Raw genomic sequence first — 25,142 nt, 5'->3', positions numbered from 1 at the left:
CAAACATCTATCACCCTTTATGCGAAGAAATGTTTCTTCGTTTCACTCGTTAAGGTGTGGCTTTAGTTTTTAGGCTATGTTGTAAAGGTCCTTCCTGTTTATTCCCTATTTTACCTTTTAGTTTGCAGTTATCATTTTTGATCCACGGATGATTAATGGACATGTATCTTAAAGTCAAGCAGCAGGGAGAATGAGGAATTCAGACGTTAGAGGAGAGAACACTCTGCTGGTTTCTGTGAGTTTGAACAGGAGCTTCAGACATTTCTGCTCCAGAGGGAACAATGGGGTGGGACTCGGTTTGATTGATTGGCTGGTGGCCAATGAATTGGCCAAAAGGCCGTACTCTGCCCGGTAGCAGGTGGAGATTGGAGATGGGGCTGGTTTAGCACAGGGCTAAATAGCTGGCTTTTAAAGCAGACCAAGGCAGGCCAGCAGCACGGTTCAATTCCTGTACTAGCCTCCCCGAGCACGCACCTGAAAGTGGCAACTAAGGGCTTTTCACTGTAACTTCATTTGAAGCCTACTTGTGACAATAAGCAATTTTCATTTAATTTCATTTCAGATTGGATCTTGTCCCAGTGGGATGAGTTTCAGAATCCCAAGGGGTTCAGTGTCACTCCTAGGAGCACAGGAACAAGGACTCTCCTCCGAGTTTTCTCCGGAAAGGTTCGGAGTGATGCACTGCAGCAAACCTGAATGAAGGAATCTAGAGGAAAACCATTACAGGTCAACAAGACCAGTGCGCTCTCTCTCTCTCTCCAGAAAGGCTGTGAGTGCTGTATTCCTGAAACTAGAGGCCTGAATGAATCCACAGTAAAAATCTCAAATTGAAAGCGAAGTTTGAAGAGGAGTAAGGTGCTGGAAACTCCCATCTAAAAAAAGACTCTTTTTCTCGATGTTTTTTTACTCCCTTTCTTCCCTTCTGTTTGTCTGTTTTGTGTGTGTGTGTGTGTGTGTGTGTGTGTGTGTGTGTGTGAGAGAGAGAGAGAGAGAGAGAGAGAGAGAGAGAGAGAGTGTGCGCGCGCGCGCACACGTGGCGTGCGTGAGGGCTAAAGTGGGGAATTAGGAATTGTTAACCAGTTGTATTTGCTGCATATTTCATTATCGTTCTTGTTATAATTAAACAATAATTGTGTTTAAACTTACAAACCTGGTGACTGTAATTATTGGGCAGCCAGGGCCAAAGACTTTGGGAACCTTTCTAAGAATTACTGGTTCATTCAATTGTATTGAGACTCTGGACAAGTGGGGCTGGAATTGACTCCGCACTGGCTAGAGTGTCGTAACAATGTCCCCTAGTCCTAGCCTCCATAGCCAGAAGAAATAACCTCTATCCCCATCCTATTTCTTTCCCTTAATACCTTGAAAATTTTGATTAAATCATCACCTAACTTCCAAATTCCAGGAAATACTACTCTAGTTTTGTAAGCTCTCTCTGAAAATTAACATTTGGAGTCAAAATAGCATGTTGGTACATCTACAACACACTCCCTCCCAAGGCCAATATTTCCTTCTGAACATAGAATCCCTACAGCGCAGAAGGAGGCCATTCAGCCCATTGAGTCGGAACTGACCCTCTGAAAGAACACCCTGCCTTGGCCTATTCCCCTAGTCTACAGCCATAACCCAGTAACTCCACCTAACCTGCACATCTTTGGACACTAAAGAGCAATTTAGCATGGCCAATCCACCTAACCTGCACACGTCTGGATTGTGGGAGGAAACGCGCGCAGACATGGTGAAAACGTGCAGACTCCCGACAGACGGTCAACCAAGGCCGGAAATGAACTCAGGTCTCTGGCGCTGTAGGGCAGCAGTGCTAACCACTGTAACAAACAGAACTGCTCACAATACTTCCTCTCCCCCATGTCCAGCTCCTCCCCAGTCCCAAATACTTCTGTTTTTATAGGAACATCAGAAGAATTTCTGAGCTAGTCTTAGAATAGCTTGCACCCTATTGCTCCTTGGCACAATTGAAGGCGCTGGACAAAATATAGCATCAGCTAACCAGAAATTTGATGTTGCACAATATTACAACAATCCTTGGTAGTGCAACCTTGACGGCGGAAGAGAGAAATGCTGCCAAAGCTTTTCATCTTCCCGTCATCAAGAGAAATGCAAGAATACAGAAATTCAAACAATCACGTTTGGTAGAATGAAGAGAACAAGGAAGGAGGTGCTGTGTAGGCAGTTTGAAGAGTTAGGGACTAAATTAAAGAACAGAACCTCCAAGGTTATCTCTGGATTATTACCTGAGCCACATGGAAATTGGAAAAGGGTACGTAAAATCAGAGAGATGAATACGTGGCTCCAAGACTGGCGTGGGAGAAGTACGCCTCTGCTCGTGAGACATTGGCACCAGTATTGGGAAAATTGGGGGTTGTACCGTTGGGACGGCCTGCATCTGAACCATGCTGGGACCACAACCGTTTAATTTGAGAAGTAGAGAGGGCTTTAAATTAAAGAGTGGGGATGAGGGATCAGTTGCTTGGAAAATTAAGTCAAAGATAAAGGTAGGAGATCAGACCGAGTGTCAACAGAAAACAACAAGTAGGGACAGATCACATGAACATTATATTGCACCAAGAACTCAAGCAAGAGCCCTAACTAGGAGGGACAGGGTTCCAAGAGCAGAAGGTTTGAAAAATCAGGAGAATATGAGGGAGCAGTAGCACAGGATAGTGGGGGGAACTTGACTGTCATTAGTGTGACAGGCCGGTGCAGGAAATATAAACAAAAATATGCAACACAGAGCAAACCCAGAGTTGTAAACAACTGTAAAAAATCAAAGCTAAATGTTCTTTATCTGAATGCATGAAGCATTTGCAACGAAGTAGGCGAGTTGATAGCACAGATTTCAACGTATGAATACGATGCATTATCTATGACTGAAATATGGTTGCCGGGTGACCAGGACTGGATGCTAACATTCCAGGGTATCCAATGTTCCAAAAGAACAGGCCAAAGGGGAAAGGAGGTGGGGTAGCGTTGCTAATCAAGGAAGGTTTCAGAACAGTGCTGAGTCGTGATATAAAGGTAATGGATAGTGCTGTAGAATTGGTTTAGGTTGAAATCATGAGTAGCAGGGGAAGAAAGACAAGGTGGGAGAGTCCCAAAATGTGACCACTCAAGAAGTCAGAGCAGAAATGGGGAAATATCAAGGGCATGTTGAAGGGAACCACAATTATCATGGGAGATTTTAATCTGTATATTGATTGGACAAATCAAACCTGCAAGGGTAGCACAGAAAAATTTGTGGAGTACATCAGGGCTTGCTTTTTAGAGCAGTACATTGTGGAACCTACCCGGAATGGGCTATTTTATATTGGTTTTGTGTAATTAAGAAGGATTAATCAGGGACCTTGTGGTTAAGGATCCCCTAGGGGGTAGTGATCACAATGATAGAATTCCAGATACAGTTTTGAGGATGAACGCCATAGGTCCATAACCGGTGTCTTCACTTAAATAAGGGCAATTTATAATGGTATGAGGGAGGAGTTGTCCAAGGTGAACTGGGTAAACAAGCCAAGATACAGGTCAGTAGATGAGCAGTGGCAGATATTGAAATAGCTGGTATATAATTAGGAACATAGGAATTGCGAGCAGAAGTAAGCAATTTAGCCCTTCAAGCCTGCTCCACCATTCAATCAGATCATGGCTAACATCTTCCTCGTCTCAAATCCACCTCACTGCCTCTTCCCCATATCCCTTTAACCCGTTTTTTTAAAAATCAGAAATATATCTATCTCCTTCTTGAAACCATTTAATGACTCAGATTCCACCGCACGTATGCTTTGCAGGAATTTATTCCAATCAAAAGAGGGATTTCATGAGAAAGAGGCAAAATCAATGGTTAACAAAGGATAACGTTAAATTGAAAAGCAGGACAAAGGAGCAAGTGATAGTGGTAGATTAGAGGACTGGAAAGTTTTTAGAATTCTGCAGCAAAAGACTAAAAAGCTCGTAAGGGAGAAAATGAATTGCGAGAGAAAACTTGCATGCAGTATAAAAACAAACAGTAAGAGTTTCGATGTATATAAAAATAAGAAGTGGGCAACTAAGGTAAATGTGGGAACTCTACTGAACGAGGCGAGTGAAGTAATTACAGAAAACAAAGAAGTGGCGGATATGCTAAATACATTTTTGCACGTCTTCCCCATGGAGGACATTGCAAATATCCCTAAGATTTCAGATGGGCTGATTTCAAATAACATGGAAGAATTTACAAAAATCCCAATCACAAGGGATACGAGTATTAGAGAAATTCAGGGGAATAATGGAGGACAAATCGCCAGGACCCAATGGACTGCATGCTAGGGTTTTAATGGAAGTGGCTGAAGAGATACTGGACCCATTGGTTGAAATTTTTCGTAACTCGCTAAATTCCAGGAGGGTAGCAGAAGATAGGAAAAGAGCCAATGTGACTCCCTAGGGGGAATCGAGAAAAAACATTTTTAGCTAGAGGGTGGTGACGGTCTGGAATGCACTGCCTGGGAGTGTGATATAGGCTGGTTGCCTCACATCCTTTAAAAAGTACCTGGATGAGCACTTGGCACGCCATAACATTCAAGGCTACGGACCAAGTGCTGGCAGGTGGGATTATGTGGGCTGGTCAGGGCCTTTCATACATCGGCACAGACTCGATGGGCCAAAGGGCCTCTTCTGCACTGTAGTATTCTGTGATTCGAAAATAGGTGAAAGGGCATGTGGTGATGAGGATATTGTGATTCTGCCATAGGATATAGATAGATTGGGTGAAAACCTGGCTGGCAAATGGAGTTTAATGTGGGGAAATGTGTGGTCATGCACTTTGATAGGAGGAATCAAAAAGCAGATTATCTAAATGGAGAGAGACAGGTGAGTGAAGTACAGAGGAATCTAGGTGTTCTACTGCATGAATTACAAAAAACTAGTAGGCAGGTCCAACAAGTAGTTAAGGTGGCAAACAGCATTTTGGCCTCTATCGCAAAGGGGCTAGAGTTTAATAATAGGGAGGTTTTGTTACAGTTGTACAGTGTGTTGGCGAAGCCTCAGCTGGAATACTGTGCACTTCTTTGGACACCGTACCTAAAGAAAGGATGTAGTAACATTGGAGGCAGTCCAAAGGAGATTCACCAGGCAGATCTGTGACTCTTCCAGCGTTCCGGTCGACTACATCTGCAGCAAGTGTAACCAATGGCAGCTCCTCACAGACCGTGTGGTTCGGTTGGAGCAGCAATTGGATGCACTTAGGAGCATGCAGGTGGCGGAAAGCGACATAGATAGGAGTTATAGAGACGTGGTCACACCCAAGGTGCAGGCAGAGAGATGGGTGACCATCAGAAGGGGCAGGCAGTCAGTGCAGGAATCCCCTGTGGTTGTCCCCCTCTCGAACAGATATACCGCTTTGGATACTGTTGGGGGGAATAGCCTATCAGGGGAGAACAGCAGCAGCCAGAGCAGTGGTACCATGGCTGGCTCTGATGTTCAGCAGGGAGGGTCAAAGCGCAGAAGAGCAATAGTCATAGGGGACTCTATAGTCAGGGGCACAGATAGGCGCTTCTGTGGCAGTGAAAGAGACTCCAGGATGGTATGTTGCCTCCCTGGTGCCAGGGTCCAGGATGTCTCAGAACGGGTAGCGGGAATCCTGAAGGGGGAGAGCAAACAGGCATAGGTCGTTGTACATATTGGTACTAACGACATAGGCAGGAAGGGGCATGAGATCCTGCAGCAGGAGTTCAGGGAGCTAGGCTGGAAGTTAAAAGACAGGACCTCTAGGGTTGTAATCTCGGGATTACTCCCTGTGCCACGTGCCAGTGAGGCTAGAAATAGGAAGATAGAGCAGCTAAACATGTGGCTAAACAGCTGGTGTAGGAGGGAGGGTTTCCGTTACCTGGACCACTGGGAGCTCTTCCGGGGCAGGTGTGACCTGTATAAGAAGGACGGGTTGCATCTAAACTGGAGAGGCATAAATATCCTGGCCGCGAGGTTTGCTAGTGTTACACGGGAGGGTTTAAACTAGTATGGCAAGGGGGTGGGTACCGGAGCAATAGGTCAGAAGGTGAGAGCATTGAAGGAGAACTAAGGAATAGAGCCAGTATGGCTCTGAGGAAGAGCAGACAGGGAGATGTTGCTGAAAACTGCGGGTTTGGTGGTCTGAAGTGCACATGTTTTAATGCAAGAAGTATGACAGGTAAGGCAGATGAACTTAGAGCTTGGATTAGTACTTGGAGCTATGATGTTGTTGCCATTACAGAGACCTGGTTGAGGGAAGGACATGATTGGCAGCTAAATGTTCCAGGATTTAGATGTTTCAGGCGGGATAGAGGGGGAAGTAAAAGGGATGATGGAGTTGCGCTACTGATTAGGGAGAATATCGCAGCTGTACTACGGGAAGACACCTCAGAGGGCAGCGAGGCTATATGGGTAGAGATCAGGAATAAGAAGCGTACAGTCACAATGTTGGGGATTTACTACAGGCCTCCCAACAGCCAGCGGAGATAGAGGAACAGATAGGTAGACAGATTTTGGAAAGGAGTAAAAACAACAGGGTTGTTGTGATGGGAGACTTCAACTTCCCAATATTGACAGGGACTCACTTAGTGCTAGGGAATTGGATGGGGCAGAGTTTGTAAGGAGCATCCAGGAGGGCTTCTGAAAACAATATGTAGACAGTCCAATTAGGGAAGGGGCTGTACTAGAACTGGTATTGGGGAATTATCCCGGCCAGGTGGTAGAAGTTTCAGCAGGGGAGCATTTCGGGAACAGTGACCACAATTCAGTAAGTTTTAAAGTGCTGGTGGACAAGGATAAGAGTGGTCCTAGGGTGATGTGCTAAATTGGGGGAAGGCTAATTACAACAATATTAGGCGGGAACTGAAGAACCTAGATTGGGGGCGGATGTTTGAGGGTAAATCAACATCTGACATGTGGGAGGCTTTCAAATGTCAGTTGAAAGGAATTCACGACCGGCATGTTCCTGTGCGGAAGGAGGATAAATACGTCAAATGGCGTGAATCTTGGATAACGAGAGATATTGTAGGCCTCGTCAAAAAGAAAAAGGAGGCATTTGTCAGGGCGAGAAGGCTGGGAACAGATGAAGCCTGTGTGGAATATAAGGAAAGCAGGAAGGAACCTAAGCAAGGAGTCAGGAGGGCGAAAAGGGGTCACAAAAAGTCATTGGTAATAGGGTTAAGGAAAATCGCAAGGCTTTTTACACGTACACAAAAAGCAAGAGGGTAGCCAGGGAAAGGGTTGGCCCACTGAAGGGTAGGCAATGGGAATCTATGTGTGGAGCCAGAGGAAATGGGCGAGGTACTATATTAATACTTTGCATCAGTATTCACTAAAGAGAAGGAATTGGCGGATGTTGAGTCTGGAGAAGGGTGGGTCACATTGAGATCCAATGTGACCCAGATAGCCTGGGTCACATTGAGATCCAAAAAGACGAGGTGTTGGGCACCTTGACAAATATTAAGGTAAATAAGTCCCCAGGGACTGATGGAGGCTAGAGGAAATTGCTGAGGCCTTGACAGAAATCTTTGGATCCTCACTGTCTTCAAGTGATGTCCCGGAGGACTGGAGAATAGCCAATGTTGTTCCTTTGTTTACGAAGGGTAGCAAGGATAATCCTGGGAACTACAGGCCGGTGAGCCTTACGTCAGTGGTAGGGAAATTACTGGAGAGAATTCTTCGAGACAGGATCTACTCCCATTTGGAAGCAAATGGACGTATTAGCGAGAGGCAGCACAGTTTTGTGAAGGGGAGGTCATGTCTCATTAACTTGATAAAGTTTTTCGAAGAGGTCACAAAAATGATTGATGCAGGTAGGGCAGTGGATGTTGTCTATATGGACTTCAGCAAGGTCCTTGACAAGGTCCCTCATGGCAGACTGGTACAAAAGATGAAGTCATACGGGATCAGGGTGAGCTGGCAAGATGGATACAGAACTGTCTAGGTCATACAAGGCAGAGAGTAGCAATGGAAGGGTGCTTTTCTGATTGGGTGGCTGTGACTAGTGGTGTTCTGCAGGGATCAGTGCTGGGACCTTTGTTATTCGTAGTATATATAAATGATTTGGAGGAAAATGTAACTGGTCTGATTAGTAAGTTTGCAAACGACACAAAGGTTGGTGGATACAGCAGGATTTAGATCGTTTGGAGACTTGGGCGGAGGATGGCAGATGGAGTTTAATCCGGACAAATGTGAGGTAGTGCATTTTGGAAGGTCTAATGCAGGTAGGGAATATACAGTGAATGGTAGAACCCTCAAGAGTATTGACAGTCAAGAGATCTCGGTGTACAGGTCCACAGGTCACTGAAAGGGGCAACACAGGTGGAGAAGGTAGTCAAGAAGGCATACGGCATGCTTGCCTTCATTGGCCGGGGCATTGCGTATAAGAATTGGCAACTTGGTCGAGCAAGGGAACCGTGGTTTACTAAAGCAGTCGAAACACTTGTCAAGAGGAAGAAGGAGGCTTATGTAAAGATGAGGCATGAAGGTTCAGTTAGGGCGCTCGAGAGTTACAAGTTAGCTAGGAAGGACATAAAGAGAGAGCTAAGAAGAGCCAGGAGGGGACATGAGAAGTCTTTGGCAGATAGGATCAAGGATAACTCTCAAGCTTTCTATAGATATGTCAGGAATAAACGAATGACTAAGGTAAGAGTAGGGCAAGTCAAGGACAGTAGTGGGAAGTTGTGCTTGGAGTCCGAGGAGATAGGAGAAGTGCAAAATGAATATTTTTCGTCAGTATTCACACAGGAAAAAGACAATGTTGTCGAGGAGAATGCGGAGATTCAGGCTACTAGACTAGAAGGGCTCGAGATTCATAAGGAGGTGTTATTAGCAATTCTGGAAAGTGTGAAAATAGATAAGTCCCCTGGGCCGGATGGGATTTATCCTAGGATTCTCTGGGAAGCTAGGGAGGAGATTGCGGAGCCTTTGGCTTTGATCTTTATGTCGTCATTGTCTGCAGGAATAGTGCCAGAAGACTGGAGGATCGCAAATGTTGTCCCCTTGTTCAAGAAGGGGAGTAGAGACAACCCCGGTAACTATAGACCAGTGAGCCTTACTTCTGTTGTGGACAAAATCTTGGAAAGGTTTATAAGTGATAGGATGTATAATCATCTGGAAAGGAATAATTTGATTAGAGATAGTCAACACGGTTTTGTGAAGGGTAGGTCGTGCCTCACAAACCTTATTGAGTTCTTTGAGAAGGTGACCAAACAGGTGGATGAGGGTAAAGCAGTTGATGTGGTGCATATGCATTTCAGTAAAGCGTTTGATAAGGTTCCCCATGGTAGGCTACTGCAGAAAATACGGCGGCATGGTATTCAGGGTGATTTAGCAGTTTTGATCAGAAATTGGCTAGCTGGAAGAAGACTAAGGGTGGTGGTTGATGGGAAATGTTCAGACTGGAGTCCAGTTACTAGTGGTGTACCACAAGGATCTGTTTTGGGGCCACTGCTGTTTGTCATTTTTATAGATGACCTGGAGGAGGACGTAGAAGGATGGATGAGTAAATTTGCAGATGACACTAAAGTCGGTGGAGTTGTGGACAGTGCGGAAGGATGTTACAAATTACAGAAGGACATAGATAAGCTGCAGCGCTGGGCTGAGAGGTGGCAAATGGAGTTTAATGCAGAAAAGTGTGAGGTGATTCATTTTGGAAGGAATAACAGGAAGACTGAGTACTGGGCTAATGGTAAGATTCTTGGCAGTGTGGATGAGCAGAGAGATCTCGGTGTCCATGGACATAGATCCCTGAAAGTTGCCACCCAGGTTGAGAGGGTTGTTAAGAAGGCGTACGGTGTGTTAGCTCTTATTGGTAGAGGGATGGAGTTTCGGAGCCATGAGGTCATGTTGCAGCTGTACAAAACTCTGATGCGGCCGCATTTGGAGTATTGCGTGCAATTCTGGTCACCTCATTATAGGAAGGATGTGGAAGCATTGGAAAGGGTGCAGAGGAGATTTACCAGAATGTTGCCTGGTATGGAGGGAAGATCTTATGAGGAAAGGCTGAGGGACTTAAGGCTGTTTTCATTAGAGAGAAGGTTAAGAGGTGATTTAATTGAGGCATACAAGATGATCAGAGGATTGGATAGGGTGGACAGTGAGAGCCTTTTTCCTCGGATGGTGATGTCTAGCACGAGGGGACATAGCTTTAAATTGAGGGGAGATAGATGTAGGACAGATGTCAGAGGTAGGTTCTTTACTCAGAGAGTAGTAAGGGCGTGGAATGCCCTGCCTGCAACAGTAGTGGACTTGCCAACACGAAGGGCATTCAAATTGTCATTGGATAGACTTGCAGCTGTATAGAATCTTAGTTAGGCCACACTTGGAATATAGTGTTCAATTCTGGTCGCCACACTACCAGAAGGATGTGGAGGCTTTAGAGAAGGTGCAGAAGAGATTTACCAGGATGTTGCCTGGTATGGAGGGCATTAGCTATGAGGAGCGGTTGAATAAACTCGGTTTGTCCTCACTGGAACGACGGAGGTTGAGGGGCGACCTGATAGAGGTCTACAAAATTATGAGGGGCATAGACAGAGTGGATAGTCAGAGGCTTTTTCCCAGGGTGGAGGAGTCAATTACTAGGGGGCATTGGTTTAATGTGCGAGGGGCAAGGTTTAGAGGAGATCTACGAGGCAAGTTTTTTTACACTGAGGGTAGTTTGTGCCTGGAACTCGCTGCCGGAGGAGGTGGTGGGAGCAGGGACGACAGTGACATTTAAGGGGCATCTTGACAAATACATGAATAGGATGGGAATAGAGGGATACGGACCCAGGAGGTGTAGAAGATTTTAGTTTAGACGGGCAGCATGGTCGGTACAGGTTTGGAGGGTCGAAGGGCCTGTTCCTGTGCTGTACGTTTTTGTTTTTTGTTCTAATTCCTGGGATGAGAGGGTTGTCCTTTGAAGAGAGACTTAATAGTCTGGGTCTGTATTCCTTAGAGTTTAGAAGAATCAGGGGTGACCTTACTCAAACATACATGATCCTGAAGGGGCTTGACAGGGTGGATGGTGAGATGTTGTCACTGGTGGGAGAGTCTCAAACAAAGGGACATAGCTCCATGATAAAGGGCTGGTCATTTACAACTGAGGTGCGTGAAATGTTTTCTCACAGAGGGTGGTGAATCTCTGAAATTCTCTGCCCCAGAGGGCGGTGGAGGTTGGATGATTAGAAGCATTTAAAGTGGAGGTGGATAAATATTTGATAGATCGAGGAATAGAGGGCAATGGGGAAATGGCACAGAAAAGGAGTTGAGGCCGGCATTGATCAGCCATGATCGTATTGTATGACGGGGCAGGTTTGAAAGGCCCGGTGGCCTACTCCTGCTTCTATTTCCTGTGTTCTTGTGAACAGCTATGGCAATTAACTTGCAAGTGTATGAAATTAGATTCTTTCCAAACTTGGTGTATAGATCTAGCAGCGTATTGAAAAGGTATGCATTTGCAATCACGTGGAGCATTAGACACTTTGGTACAAGCTTTCTTCTCCACAAAAATGTACAATTTTTAAAGTTCTTTCATGGGATGAGTGCGTCACTGGCAAGGCCAGCAGTTACTGCTCAACCTCAACTTCCTTCAAGTTGGTGGTGAGCTGCCTCCTTGATTCACTGCAGCCCATCTGGTGTGGATACACCTATGGTGCTACAGTGATGATTAATTTGAAACAAGTAAAATAATAATAGATGTCACAAGGAAATGGAACAGTAATTTTAAATGCATATTATTTTACACACAATTCTGCATTAACACTTTAACTTCCATGTGTTAGTTTGAAGTGCAGTCACTTGCGTAGGAAAACGAGGCAGCCATTTTGCACAGTAAAATCCCATTAACAAAAGATGGTCATTAATCTACCTTTAGTGCGATTAAAGGTGAGGAGTTGGCAAGGAATCCCCCCTCTCACGTTCCAAGAAGCTTTGTGGGGAATGTGTTTTTTTAAAAAAAAACAGCCATAGTACATGCAGCACAGGCTGATTTGGTCATCATGCAATATTTTTTCATTTTCACTATTGTGTGAACTAGTGGCAGTAAGATAAACACCAGAAAATATTTAAAGAAATTGAGGAGACCAATGTTGCAGTAAGCATTTACATTAAACATTTGTGATGTAGTCATTTAAGTTCCCCTGCCTTCAGCGCTCAGAAGTTTAAAAAATGTAAATGAAGAGCCAGAAGAGGGAGTCAGGTACTCTGCAAAGGTTGGCACTGTAGCTTCCAAAAATCAAGTGTTATAAGTATGAGTTAGTACTTACACAGCCCTGGGTTCAGAGAAAACATCAGCATGAATGTGCATCATCAAATCCCCACCAGGAGCATATTCCATTACAAAACATACATGATCTTTGGTCTGAAAACAGGCAAAGAGATTGACCAAAAATGGATGTCTGACACTGTTCACAGTCTCAAAAATTCTCTTCTCGCACATAAGGCTGCAGGAAGAGGAAACAAAACAACATAATTAAGTTCTGCAATCCAGCAATGAATGCAATTATAAAAGCATTTATCAAAAAACACAAAATAGTAATTTATCAAATCTGACAAACATTCTAGATGCCATAATTAGTTCTGTACATATTTTTTAAAAATCTAAAGTGGTGGTGTGTAACAATGATTCACTTTAAATTAAATATTGTTTTCCAAATTTGGGTACTGGCACAAATTTGAGGCTATGATCGACGAATGGAAATATGGGCAAGAAACATGTAGTCAAATGTCTGCTATAGCCAAGAGATAGCTATGCAAGGTCTATAACACTGTGAAACTGTGAAAAACTCCACCACTATGAGGTGGATGGCATAGCGTTGCGATCGGTATGGTGCAATCAGTTTGGTGATGCTTTACATATTGGCCATCAGCCTAGAAGGCATTTTAATAATGACTTCCTTCCTGTGAGCTATTTGGCTAAATGAGTGGGCTTTTGGAGTTGGGTGAAACTGGGAGAAGGTGAAGCTAAAAAGACTTGAGTACGGAGCTTAGTCTCAGTCCGAACAGGAGCGGAGCACAGCACAGCTGAGTTTATAAACACCAAGGTTGGATTCCTGTTCTTATTGACTTTGCAGTCCCGGCACTGCATGGGTTCTGGGTGGGGGTGGCAAAGGTGCTTTCGAAGGTGGTGGGGGTCCGGGTCGAGCCAGGCTGAGGCTTGGCTATATTCGGGGTTGCAGAAGAGCCGGGAGTGCAGGAGGCGAAAGAGGCTGATGTCTTGGCCTTTGTGTCCCTAGTAGCCCGGCGAAGGATATTGCTTATGTGGAAGGAAGCCAAACCCCCGGGCGTGGAGACCTGGATAAATGACATGGCAGGGTTTATAAAACTAGAACGGATAAAGTTCGCACTTCGGGTCAAGGGTTCACCAGGAGGTGGCAACCATTCATTGACTACCTCGCAGAACGATAAAGGAAATGGGAAGGTAACAGCAGCAACCCAGGGGGGAGGGCGGGGGGGTCCTCAGGGGTGTTTTTGTATAGATATTTGTACTAGGTTATGTATAATGGATTGTTTGATTTTATTTTTGGAGAGTTATTATTTTTGTTATGGCAGTTGCCATTTAGTTTATATATTATTTATTTATTTGTTAAAACGGCCACTGTTATTTATATTGTTTTATTGTTGCAAAAAGGAAAACCTTTGTATTGTTTTGTTTGGCCGAAAAATTTGAATAAAATATATATTTTTTAAAAAGACCTTGCAGTCAGTGTCACAGTGAAGCAGTCGTGAGTATAAAAAAAGTATATTTTGGAGGAACGGACTAACTGAGAAACAGTACAAACAAGCGAAAGTCAGGGTCATATAATAATCTTTATTAGTGTCACAAGTAGACTTACATCAACATTGCAATGAAGTTACTGTGAAACTCCCCTAGTTGCCACACTCCGGCGCCTGTTCGGGTACACAGGGAGAATTCAGAATGTCCAATTCACCTAACAAGCTTTTGGGACTTGTGGGAGGAAACCTGAGCACCCGGAGGACACAAAAAAAGTGCAGACTCTGTACAGTCAGTGACCCAAGCCGGGAATCAAACCAGGGTCCTTGGCGCTGTGAAGCAACAGTGCTGCCGTAAAGTAACATAAGTGAACATAGTGGGAAGTAAACATAAGGGAAGTAAAGTTAGCACAAAGGAGATCAGTAAATAGTATTCTTATATAGCATAGTTGTTTGATAAAAATGAAACAAATGGGCAGCACGGTAGCGCAGGGGTTAGGACTTGGTGCCTTGAGGCGCCGAGGGCTCGGATTCAGTCCCGGCCCCGGGTCAAGGTCCGTGTGGAGTTTGCAAATTCTCCCATGTCTGCATGGGTCTCACCCCCACAACCCAAAGATGTGCAGGGTGGGTGGATTGGCCACACTAAATTGCCCCTTAATTGGGAAAAGCAAAAAGAAAGGAGCAAATAAGAGACTTAAGGGCAGTCATGGCAGAAGAGCTAGCACCTGTGATATGCTCCTTCTGTTCGATGTGACAAATCAAGGAAGGAAGTTTCAGTTGTTCCTGGTGGCCACCTGGACAAGAAATGTGTCCAACTGCAGCTACGGGCTAACCACATTTCAGAGCTGGAGCTGAGGGTGGATTCACTGTGGAGCAAGTCGGGATAGCATGTTCAGAGAGGTGGTCACACTTCAGGTGAGGATTGAACAGGCCGAAAGGGCACGGGTGACCATCAGGCAGAGTAGAGGAAGGCAGGTAGTGCAGGAGTCTCCTGTGGCCATTCCCCTTTCTAATAGATATACAGCAGCAGCCAACTTCATTGCACTATGGGTGGATCTGCTGCACAAAAGGGGTGGAGGAATAACATCAGGGCTATAGTGGTAGGGGATTCAATTGGAAGGGGAATAGAGAGGTTTTTGTGGTTGCATGACACTCCACGATGCTATGTTGAGCCCCTGATGCCAGGATCAGGCAAGTCATTGAACAGCTGCAGGGCATACTGAAGGGGGAGGAAAACAGACAGATATCGTGATACACATTGGTACCAACGACATAGGCAGAAAAAGGGATGAGACCCAACAAGCAGAATTTAAGGAGCTAGGAAGTCGATTAAAAAACAGGACACAAAAGGTAGCAATCTCTGGATTACTTCCGGTGCCACGTGTATAGAAATAGGAGGTTACTCCAAATGAATGCATGGCTGCGAAATGGTGGAGCGAGGGCTTTAGTCTTTTCAGACATTGGGAACGTTTTTGGGGACGGTGGGACCTGTACGAGGCGGACGGTTTGCAACTCATAGAATCTCTACAGTGCAGGAGGCCATTCGGCCCATCGAGTCTGCACCAGCCCTCCGAAAGTGCACCCTACCTCGGCCACTACCCCTCCCTATCCCTGTAACCTCATCTAACCATTGGACACTAGCATGGCCAATCCATCTAACCTGTACATATTCGGACCCAAACTAAAATGGGACTAGTGTCACTGCAGGGAGGTTTGCTAATGCTATTGGGGAGGGTTTAAACTAACTTGACAGGGGGCTCGGATCCTGAGGGAAGGTCCAGCAGGGACAGATGCACAGTCAGAATTAGAAGAGACTTCCAAGGAGTCAGGAAGGCATAGAATGTCTAGACCAGTTAAGTCACAAGAGTTTGGCAGGATTGGATGTTATTTATTTTAATGCAAGGAGGCTGACGAACACGGCACATGAATTAAGGGCACAAGTTAAAACATGGAGGTACGATATCATTGCTGTCACTGAGACATGGTTGAGAGAGGGGCAGAATTTGCAGCTCAATATTCCAAGATCTTCAGGAGAGATAGGGAAGGAGGTAAAAGAGGAGGGGGAGGGGGAGGGGGCTGTCGCTATTGTAATCAGGGGTTCAATTACAGCAGTAAGTAGGGATGACATCTTAGATATCATAGATATATGGATAGAACCTAAAAACCAAAAAGGAGAAATCGCATTGCTGGGAGTGTTCTATAGGCCCCCAGCAGTCCGAGAGAAATGGGAGAGCAGATATGTCGTGAAATTTCATGGAAGTGTAAAAGTAATCGGGCAGTGATAGTGGGGGATTTCAACTCCCCAAATATTAACTGGGATAGCCATAGTATAAAAGGTTTAAAGGGAGTGGAATTCTTAAAATGCAGCCAGGAGAACTTTTTAAGGCAGTACGTAGGTCCTAGAAGAGAGGGAACGGTCCTGGACTTAATTTTAGGTTACGAGGCTGGGCAAGTGGTTGAACTATCAGTGGGGGAGCATTTTGCAGACTGTGATCATAACTCCATCAGATTCACGATTGCTAGGGAAAAGGACAAGGATGGGCCTGAGATCAAAGTCCTAAATTGGGGAAGGACAACTTTTATAAGATCAGATATGATTTGGCCAGAGTGGACTGGGAGCAAACACTTTTAGGTAAATCTGGGACAGAACAGTGGGACGCATTTAAGAAGGAAATAGGGAGAGTACAGGGCCAACATGTTCCAATCAAGAAAATGGGTGGGACCAACAAATCCAATGAACCCTGGATGTTAAGGGACATTCAAAATTGGATAAGGAGAAAAAGGGAGGCTAATGGCAGATATCGAGGGCTCAAAACAGCAGAAGAGCTAGAGGCGTATAGAATGTGCAAGGAACTAAGGTAGCAGAGCAAGTGGATACAGTGGTTAAGAAGGCATATGGTATACTTGCCTTTTTTCGCTGAGGCATTGCGTTTAAGAGCAGGAAGGTTATGCTAGAACTGTATAAACAAGGTTAGGCCATGTGTGCAGTTCAGGAATCCACATTATACGAGTGATGTGCTAGCACTGGAAAGGGTGCAAAGGATGTTGCCTGGGTGTGGTGGTATGTATTAGGGGTATTAAGGTACCCTGTGATGTCGAGAGGCTATTGGTGGATAGACACTGGGTCCCGATTGGATCAGCCGCCTGCTGGCTCCACCCAGTAAGGCGGAGTATAAGAGCCCGGGTTCTCCCAGCAGCCGCATTCCGTAACTGTGCTGCTGGGGAACAAGTCTGCGTAATAAAGCCATCGTTCGACTCCTTATCATCTCGTCTCGTGAGTGATTGATTGTGCTACAATTTATTAAGCAGACTTGTTCCCCAGCAGCACAGTTACAGAATGCGGCTGCTGGGAGTTTTAGCTATGAAGAGAGATTGGATAGACTGGGGTTGTTTTCCTTGGAGCAGAGAAGACGGAGGCCGGACAGGATTGAAATGTATGAAATTATGAGGGGCATAGATAAAGCAGACAGGAAGAAATCTTTCCCTTTGGTGGAGAGATCAATGACCAGGGGGTATAGATACAAGGTAAGGGGCAGGAGGGGGAACTTTTTCACCCAGAGGGTGGTGGGAGTCTGAAAATCTCTGCCTGTGAGGATGGTGGAGGCAGAGACCATCATGACATTTAATGTGCATTTACAATGCCAAGCCATACAAGGCTATGGCCATGTACTGGAAAATGCAATTAGAATAGTTAGGTGGTTGTGTTTGACCAGTGCAGACATAATGGGCCGAAGGTCCTTTTCTGTGCTGTAGACCTCTTATGACTCCATGACTAGCTCTAGTGCTTCGATTACAACTGAATTTAAAACATGATTCTGAAGTTAAAAAGTAATACATTTGAATCACATCAACCAAACACAGTGTGAAAGCGAAGGCTTTCCTCAGATGTTAGTGTTTGCTGTGCCACTCAATGCCAGTGATAGTCAAAAATAACTGAAGGTGGTTTATTAGGGGTTCTTTCAAAGGTGCATTAATTTGATTTGATTTATTATCACATGTACCGAAGTACAGTGAAAAGTATTTTCCTGCTGCCGAGGGAACGTACACAGTACATACATAGTAGACGAAAAGAATAATCAACAGAGAGCATTTAGAGAAATTGTTTGAAATTCGCTAAAGAAAAAAAATCCTGGTGCCATCTTTGCTCTTGGGCACAAGTCTCTTCTGAAACTTACAGGCTACAGAAAAGTATTTTGACAATATGGATTTCCTACAAACATACCTGTCTACCTCATCACGAGCCATAATATCTCCTTTCTTCAAGGCCTTGATAGCAAACATTTCACCAGTGACTTTGTACTCGGAAAGAAGAACCTGTGTTATACACGGATGGAGTGTCAAATATTTCACTGCTCTTGAACAGATGTGAGCGAAAGCAATAGGCATTTAATTTCTCAATTGAGGATTACCTTTCCAAAGTGACCCCTGCCAAGCACAGCAACACACCTGAAGTCCAGAAGACTGAACTGGAATTTTGGCTGCATTCTGTAGAATTATAAAGATGAAAGTTTTCATTATAACGAGTCTTAACTACTCCGTGTTTTCTTCTGGATTAAAGTTGATCACGTTAATTGTTGATCACAATTGATCACAAGCACATTTAAATATTTCTCTAAATAGATCAGCTCTTAATCGTACAAAAATAAATTTAAATACTGTACCGCTTATCGTCTGTCTGTGGAAGTGTTCGGAAGTCTAGTTCTGAATGGGGTAGATCAGGCACAGAAATGATATTGTTCTCCACCTTTGAAACAATATTGTTTCTATCATTTAGAAAATCAAACGTCGAGAGCGCTTCCTTTAAAAGAATCAAACAGAATCAGTGCTATTTCTGCTTCAAGATAAAAATGCCAAATACAGTAAAGTGCTGCCGTTCACGACTTACTAATTTGCTTATCCCCGCAGAGTCTTTGCGCGCCAGTTCGTCCATTGCAGGCCCGAACGTTCACTTTACCCGATTTTAAAAATAAAAATTGAAGCCATCTTTAAAATGCCAAAAGAAATAAAACGCCCAAATGAAGTTAAACAAAAGGACGATATCCATGTGGTGTTTCCTGCCGTAGACAGCAGACACTCCACGTGCGTCATCTGCCATTGTTTGCATATGGGTGTTCCTCACTGCTGTGATTTGATTCCTGATCACAGTCCACCTTCACTCTCAAGTAAAGCATTCTAATTGTGACAAATTTATACGTTTTCTTGTTTTATTAAATAATTTCACCAGTAGGTTTCTCTTTAAATTTATTAAGAACATTTGATCCTTAATATATGTAATATTTTAGGATGGCTGGAACCTAATAGACTCCCACTGTGAAATATGTTTGTGTTGTTTGCGATTTTGTCATTTGTGAGGTTTTGCGGGAATGTATCCTCCGCAAACGATAGGACTTCTGTTTTGAAACAGGGATGAATAGATGAATAGCAAATGCATCAGAAAAAAATCTAGCTTAACACATGGGGGATGGGGGGGGGGGAGGAGAGAATTCTCTCTCTCCCCCCCTTCTTATCCACCCCCCCTTCAGAGTGGGAGGCGGCCCAATATTGGCCGGTTCTTCTGGTCCCGCCGCTGTCAATGGAATTTCCAATTGAATCCAACCTTGCTCCCCATCGCCAGGAAACCCACTGTGAGAGTTTGCCATTGACGGGAAGCTACGGCGTAGTAGTGGTATTGTCGTTGGGCTAGTAGCCCAGAGATCCAGGGTAATGCTCTAAGGACCCAGTTCGAATCCCATTTTATATTTATATTCGATAAATATTTTTAAAATCTGGAATTAAAAGGCTAACAATAATCATGAAGCAATTGTCGATTGTCGTTAAAAACCCACCTGGTACACTAATGTCCTTCTGGGAAGAAAATCTGTCATCCTTACCTGGTCTGGCCTACATGGGACTCCAGATCCACAACAATGTGGTTGATAATGGTGGCACCGTGGTTAGCATTGCTGCCTCACAGCTCCAGGGTCCCAGGTTCAATTCTGGCCTTGGGCGGCTGTGTGGAGTTTGCACTTTCTCCCAGTGTCTGCGTGGGTTTCCTCCGGGAGTTCCGATTTTCTCCCACAGTCCAAAGATGTGCAGGTTAGGTGGATTGGCCGTGCTAAATTGCCCCTTAAGTGCCCAAAAGGTTAGGTAGAGTTACAGGAATAGGGTGGAGGCGTGGGCTTAAGTAGGGTGCTCTTTCCAAGGACCGGTGCATTCTCAGTGAACCGAATGGCCTCCTTCTGCACGGTAAGGATTCTATGATTCTATTCTATGATGACTCTTAAATGCCCTCAGGGAAGGGCAATAAATGCTAGATCAGCCAGCGTTGCCCATATCCCACAAACAAATATTTTTAAAATCCCTCTGGTGAGAATAGGTGGAAAGTTCCCCCAATTGAATATTTAGCACGTACAATCTATCTCCCAAATTACAATGTTGAGAGTCATAAGCCTCACTCTCCTCAAGAAAAGTTTACAGTTGTCATTTAAGGGAGGATTCACAACATTAAGGGTCAGGACAATTCTCCTTGGAAAGGCGGCCAACAGGTGACCTAATAGACCAAATAGGCAGACACCTTCAAGGTTTTCACAGAGGAAAAACTATCCCCTTGAGCAAGTAGGTCAATAACCAGATGTCACAGATTCAAAATCATTCGCAAAATATTCAGAAGGAAAATTAGATTTTTATTCCCCACCCAGTTGTCAGGACCTGGAACGCTTTATCCGAAGAAGTGGATTACATACATTTTACAACGGAGCTGGGCAGGTTCGGACATAGAACATACAGTGCAGAAGGAGGCCATTCGGCCCATCGAGTCTGCACCGACCCACTCAAGCTCTCACTTCCACCCTATCCCCTTAACCCAATAAACCCTCCTAACCTTTTTTGGACACCAAGGGAAATTTAGCATGGCCAGTCCACCTAACCTGCACGTCTTTGGACTGTGGGAGGAAACCGGAGCGCCCGGAGGAAACCCACGCAGACACGGGGAGAACGTGCAGATTCCGCACAGACAGTGACCCAGCAGGGAATCGAACCTGGGACCCCAGTGCCGTTAAGCCACAGTGCTACCCACTATGCTACCGTGCTGCCCTGGTTCTGGAGGATATGAAACTTACAACATGGATGTGGGACTAAGCGCAACTGCGCTTCAAAAAACCAGCACTGCCACGGCGGGCCTAATGGCCTGCTTCTGCCATGATTCGATTCTATTTTCAGATCATTAATTGTCATTGACCATCTCCTGCTGCGATTAAATTCCAATTTGCTTCCAAACACTGGTCACCTAATTTCCCACCCTGACTTCATCACTATCATTGTTATTGAGAACGTATGGCTTGAATCCAGGCACTCAATCTTTTATGACTGCCTATCTTAATATGTTGTGTGTGTTTGTTTTTTTAAACAGTTGGATGGTCACTACGAGTTCCATCGCTGTGGAAACTCCAGTCCTGAAAATTCACATTTATTTAAAATATACGCACACTTAAATGGTCATTGGATAAACATGTGGACGATAAGGGAATAGTGTAGATGGGCTTTAGAGTGGTTTCACAGGTCGGCGCAACATCGAGGGCCGAAGGGCCTGTACTGCGCTGTAATGTTCTATGTTCTGGTGGACCCAAAGCCCTCGCCTATTCACCAAGATTTAAATCCAGTGGCTTGAGTCAGTCTGGAAACAGGCTTTCTACACTGAGCCTCCATAATAAGACAACAGAAACTTTGTTTCAAGAACAATGGGCACTGTTGATTATGGCCCACTACTTCCATTCATGGCAGGTGTCTTTGTAGTATTATTTTGTGTCACTCAACAGGAAGAAGTCCTTAACAGTGTAGGAAATCTAATGGCATAAACAGTAAAAGTAAGGAGCTCCAGACACGTGTGATCAGCTTTGGATATCTTTACGTTAGCACAGTTGAAGGACAACACAAGAGAAATCTCCTCATTATTACGTCTAACCTTTCCTTTTAAATATTGTTTCAAGTTCATACCTGTACACTGTCTGTAATCCTTACTTCTGTTGTGGTCCCTCCATTTTCTCCGAGAGATGAAGCACGTGGAGGAGCAGGTGGTGGTTCCGGCTCAAATTCTAGTTTTGTTACTGGCAGATCTCTGTAAAGCATTAACAATCGTAAATCTAAAATGGGCAGGTTGCCAAAACGGGCAGGTTGCCAGCGATGGCAACGGAACTGAGAGGGTTCACGGAGCAAATGGGGGGAGCTGATCCGTGGAGATTTAGCCGGCCGTCGGCGGGGGAGATTTCGTACTACCCCCACATACACAAGGTGTTTTCCCGAATTGATTTCTTTGTCAGGAGTAGGGACTTGCTGGCCGGGCTGGTGGGGGCAGAATATTCTGCAATTGCCATATCGGACCATGCTCCGCACTGGGTAGATCTACAGATTTGTAAGGATAGCTTTCAGCGCCCACAATGGAGGCTGGAAGTTGGATTGCTAGCGGACGATGCGGTGTGTGAGAGACTCAGGAGATGCATGCAGAATTAACTGCAGGTAAATGATACCGGAGAAGTCTCAGCAGCGGTGCTCTGGGAGGCGCTGAAGGCAGTGGTGAGAGGGGAGCTGATCTCTATCCGGGCACATAGGGACAGGACAGACGGGGCAGAAACGGACTGACTGGTTAAGGAAATTTTACGGACGGACAGGAGCTACGCGGGGTCTCCGAGGCCAGAGTTACTTAGGAAACGATAGTGGCTGCAGGCCGAGTTCGGGGTGCTGACTACAGGCAAGGCCGTAGAGCAGCTTAGAAAGGCAAAAGGCGCGATATATGAGCAAGGAGAGAAGGCCAGCAGAATGCTCGCGCAACAACTAAGGAAGAGAAAAGCGGCTAGGGAGATAGGAAGGATAGCGGATGGGGCGGGAAATCTGCTGGGGGACCTGGTAGGGCTGAACAAGGTGCTTAGGGACTTTTATAGTAAGCTGTACAAGTCGGAACCCCCCAGGGGACCGGAGGGGATGAGGCGATTCCTGGACGGACTGACCTTCCCCAGAGTGGGTAGGGGGGTGGTAGACGGACTGGGGGCCCTGATCAGGATCAAAGAGGTATTGGGGGGCCTGAAGGTCATGCAGTCGGGTAAAGCCCCGGGGCCGGATGGGTATCCGGTGGAGTTTTATAAAAAGTTTGCCGAGATAGTGGGGCCAGTGCTGGTCAGGGTTTTTAACGAGGCAAGAGACAGAGGGGTTCTACCCCCGACGATGTCGCCGGCCACTATTTCGCTTATTCTGAAACGGGATAAAGACCTGGAGGCATGTGGGTCTTACAGGCCGATCTCTTTGATTAACGTAGACGCTACATTACTGGCCAAGATCTTGGTGACTAGAATTGAGGACTGTGTACCGGACGTAATTGCGGAGGACCAAACCGGGTTCGTAAAGGGTAGGCAACTGGTGGCCAATCTAAGAAGGCTGCTTAATGTGATTATGATGCCCCCGGAGAGCGGGGAGGCAGAGATAGTGGTAGCTATGGATGCAGAAAAGGCTTTTGACCAGGTCGAGTGGGACTATCTGGGGGAGGTGCTGGGACGGTTTGGGTTCGGGGAGGGGTTCATTGACTGGGTTAGGGGGTTATATCAGGCCCCAGAGGCTAGTGCAAGGACGAACAGGACGACATCAGATTATTTCAGACTGCACCGCGGGACAGGACAGGGTTGCCCTCTCTCCCCACTGCTGTTCGCGCTGGCCATAGAGCCCCTGGTAATTGCTCTGAGAGCTTCAAGGACTGGAAAGGGCTGGTCCGGGGTTGGGGGTTGGGGGGTAGACGGGACGGGACGGGACACAAAGTCTCGTTATACACTGATGACCTGCTGTTATACGTATCGGACCCAAGGGCGGGGATGAACGGTATCATGGAAACCCTGAGGGAATTTGGCCAGTTTTCAGGATATAAACTGAACGTGGCTAAGAGAGAGTTGTTCGTATTTCAGGCGAGTAGGCTGAAGGGGTCGCCGCTCAGGCTGGTGGGAAAAAGCTTCAGGTACTTGGGGGATACAGGTGGCACGGGACTGGGGCAAGTTGCATAAGCTCAACCTGTCCCGACTGGTGGAACGAGTGAGGGAGGAGGTTCGGAGTTGGGATGCGCTCCCGCTGTCACTAGTGGGGAGGGTGCAGACTGTTAAGATGACGATTCTCCCGAGATTCTTGTTCATATTTCAGTGTCTCCCTGTTTTCATCCCAAGGTCCTTCTTTAAGAGGCTGAATAAAATTATCCTGGGATTTGTCTGGGAGGGGAAGTCCCCATGGGTGAGGTAGGTGAGGCTCAAAAGGAACAGAGGGGAAGGGGAGCCGGTGTTGCCGAACTTCAGCAACTACTACTGGACGGCCAACATAGCGATGATAAGGAAACGGATGGTGGGTACAGGGTCGGTTTGGGAAGGGATGGAGGCTGCTTCGTGCAGGGGCACCAGTTTGGCAGCCCTGGTTACGGCGCCTCTGCCGCTCCCGCCGGCGCGGTACTCCACCAGCCCTATAGTGGTAGCGGCTCTTCGGATCTGGGGCCAGTGGAGGAGGCATATAGGGGAAGTGAGAGCATCGGTGTGGACCCCAATCTGCGGCAATCACCAATTTGCCCCGGGGAACATGGACGGTGGGTATCGACTGTGGCGGAGGGCAGGGATTGCGAGGGTGGGTGATCTGTTCTTGGAAGGGAGCTTCCCGAGCGTGAGGGCGTTGGAGGAGAAATTTGGACTGGCGGGAAGGAATTACTTTAGATACTTCAGGGTTAGGGTTAGGGTTACAAAGAACTAATGGGAGCAGAGGATACACAGACTGAGGACCTGAAGCTTAAGTGAGAAGAGGAGCTCGGGGGTGGGGGGGGGGGTGGGGGGAAGGAAGAGATGGAGGACGGTATTTGGGTTGAAGCTCTGGGCAGAGAAACACGACCGTAACATGCGCCAAGCTCAATCTGATCCAGTTTAAGGTTGTGCACCGGGCCCACATGACGGAACTGATTGTGACTTACATAGATAGATATCAGAGCCGTTGACTAGGCCACATGATGGAAACGAGAACCATCCAACGCAACTTTTTAAAAATCCTTCTTTGCTCCTCAATGTCAAAACCAAAGCTCAAAATCTTGAAACACCATCTCTCAGCTCCTCAAACTTCCAACGCTCAAAAAGCAACTCCACGATTGTGGATTTTCCCATTCCAGGAAGACTAACGAAAAGAGGCAATTGTAGAAACCACCTACAGTCACAGTGCACTTTTTACTATATAAAAACATCCTGAGGCATTTACGAGATACCAGGAAACAAAGACATTCCCCTAAGTGTAAAAGATTGAGGGGTGATCGGCAGTGTTTACGATGGGGTAAATGGTCAAACATATTAGGTGGACAGACAAACTGTATTCTTGAAGGCAGGGCAGGGGCGGAAGCCCAGAATAAGGGAACAACACATTACAATTAGAGGTAAACCTTTCGGGGTGAAATCAGAAAGCACTTCTTCACACAAATTCTCCCC

At 45.8% G+C, this 25,142-nt stretch overlaps 1 protein-coding gene across 2 annotated transcripts in view; it reads right to left on the bottom strand.

Moving 5' to 3' along the window:
* The window catches only part of LOC140426098 (serine/threonine-protein kinase N2-like), a 158,454-nt gene that overhangs the window by 24,732 nt on the left and 108,580 nt on the right, over positions 1-25,142 (bottom strand). For both annotated transcript variants that reach the window (XM_072510448.1, XM_072510449.1), the window contains exons 12-16: positions 21,658-21,778; positions 18,348-18,484; positions 18,096-18,171; positions 17,909-18,000; positions 12,240-12,416 (exon numbers count right to left, since the gene is read on the bottom strand). In XM_072510448.1, the coding sequence (XP_072366549.1) occupies positions 12,240-12,416; positions 17,909-18,000; positions 18,096-18,171; positions 18,348-18,484; positions 21,658-21,778 (603 nt within the window). The remainder of the gene's footprint in view (positions 1-12,239; positions 12,417-17,908; positions 18,001-18,095; positions 18,172-18,347; positions 18,485-21,657; positions 21,779-25,142) is intronic.

Source organism: Scyliorhinus torazame, chromosome 7 (assembly GCF_047496885.1).
Source record: "Scyliorhinus torazame isolate Kashiwa2021f chromosome 7, sScyTor2.1, whole genome shotgun sequence".
NCBI lineage: Eukaryota > Metazoa > Chordata > Chondrichthyes > Carcharhiniformes > Scyliorhinidae > Scyliorhinus > Scyliorhinus torazame.
This window is presented reverse-complemented; position numbering and strand designations above follow the sequence as displayed.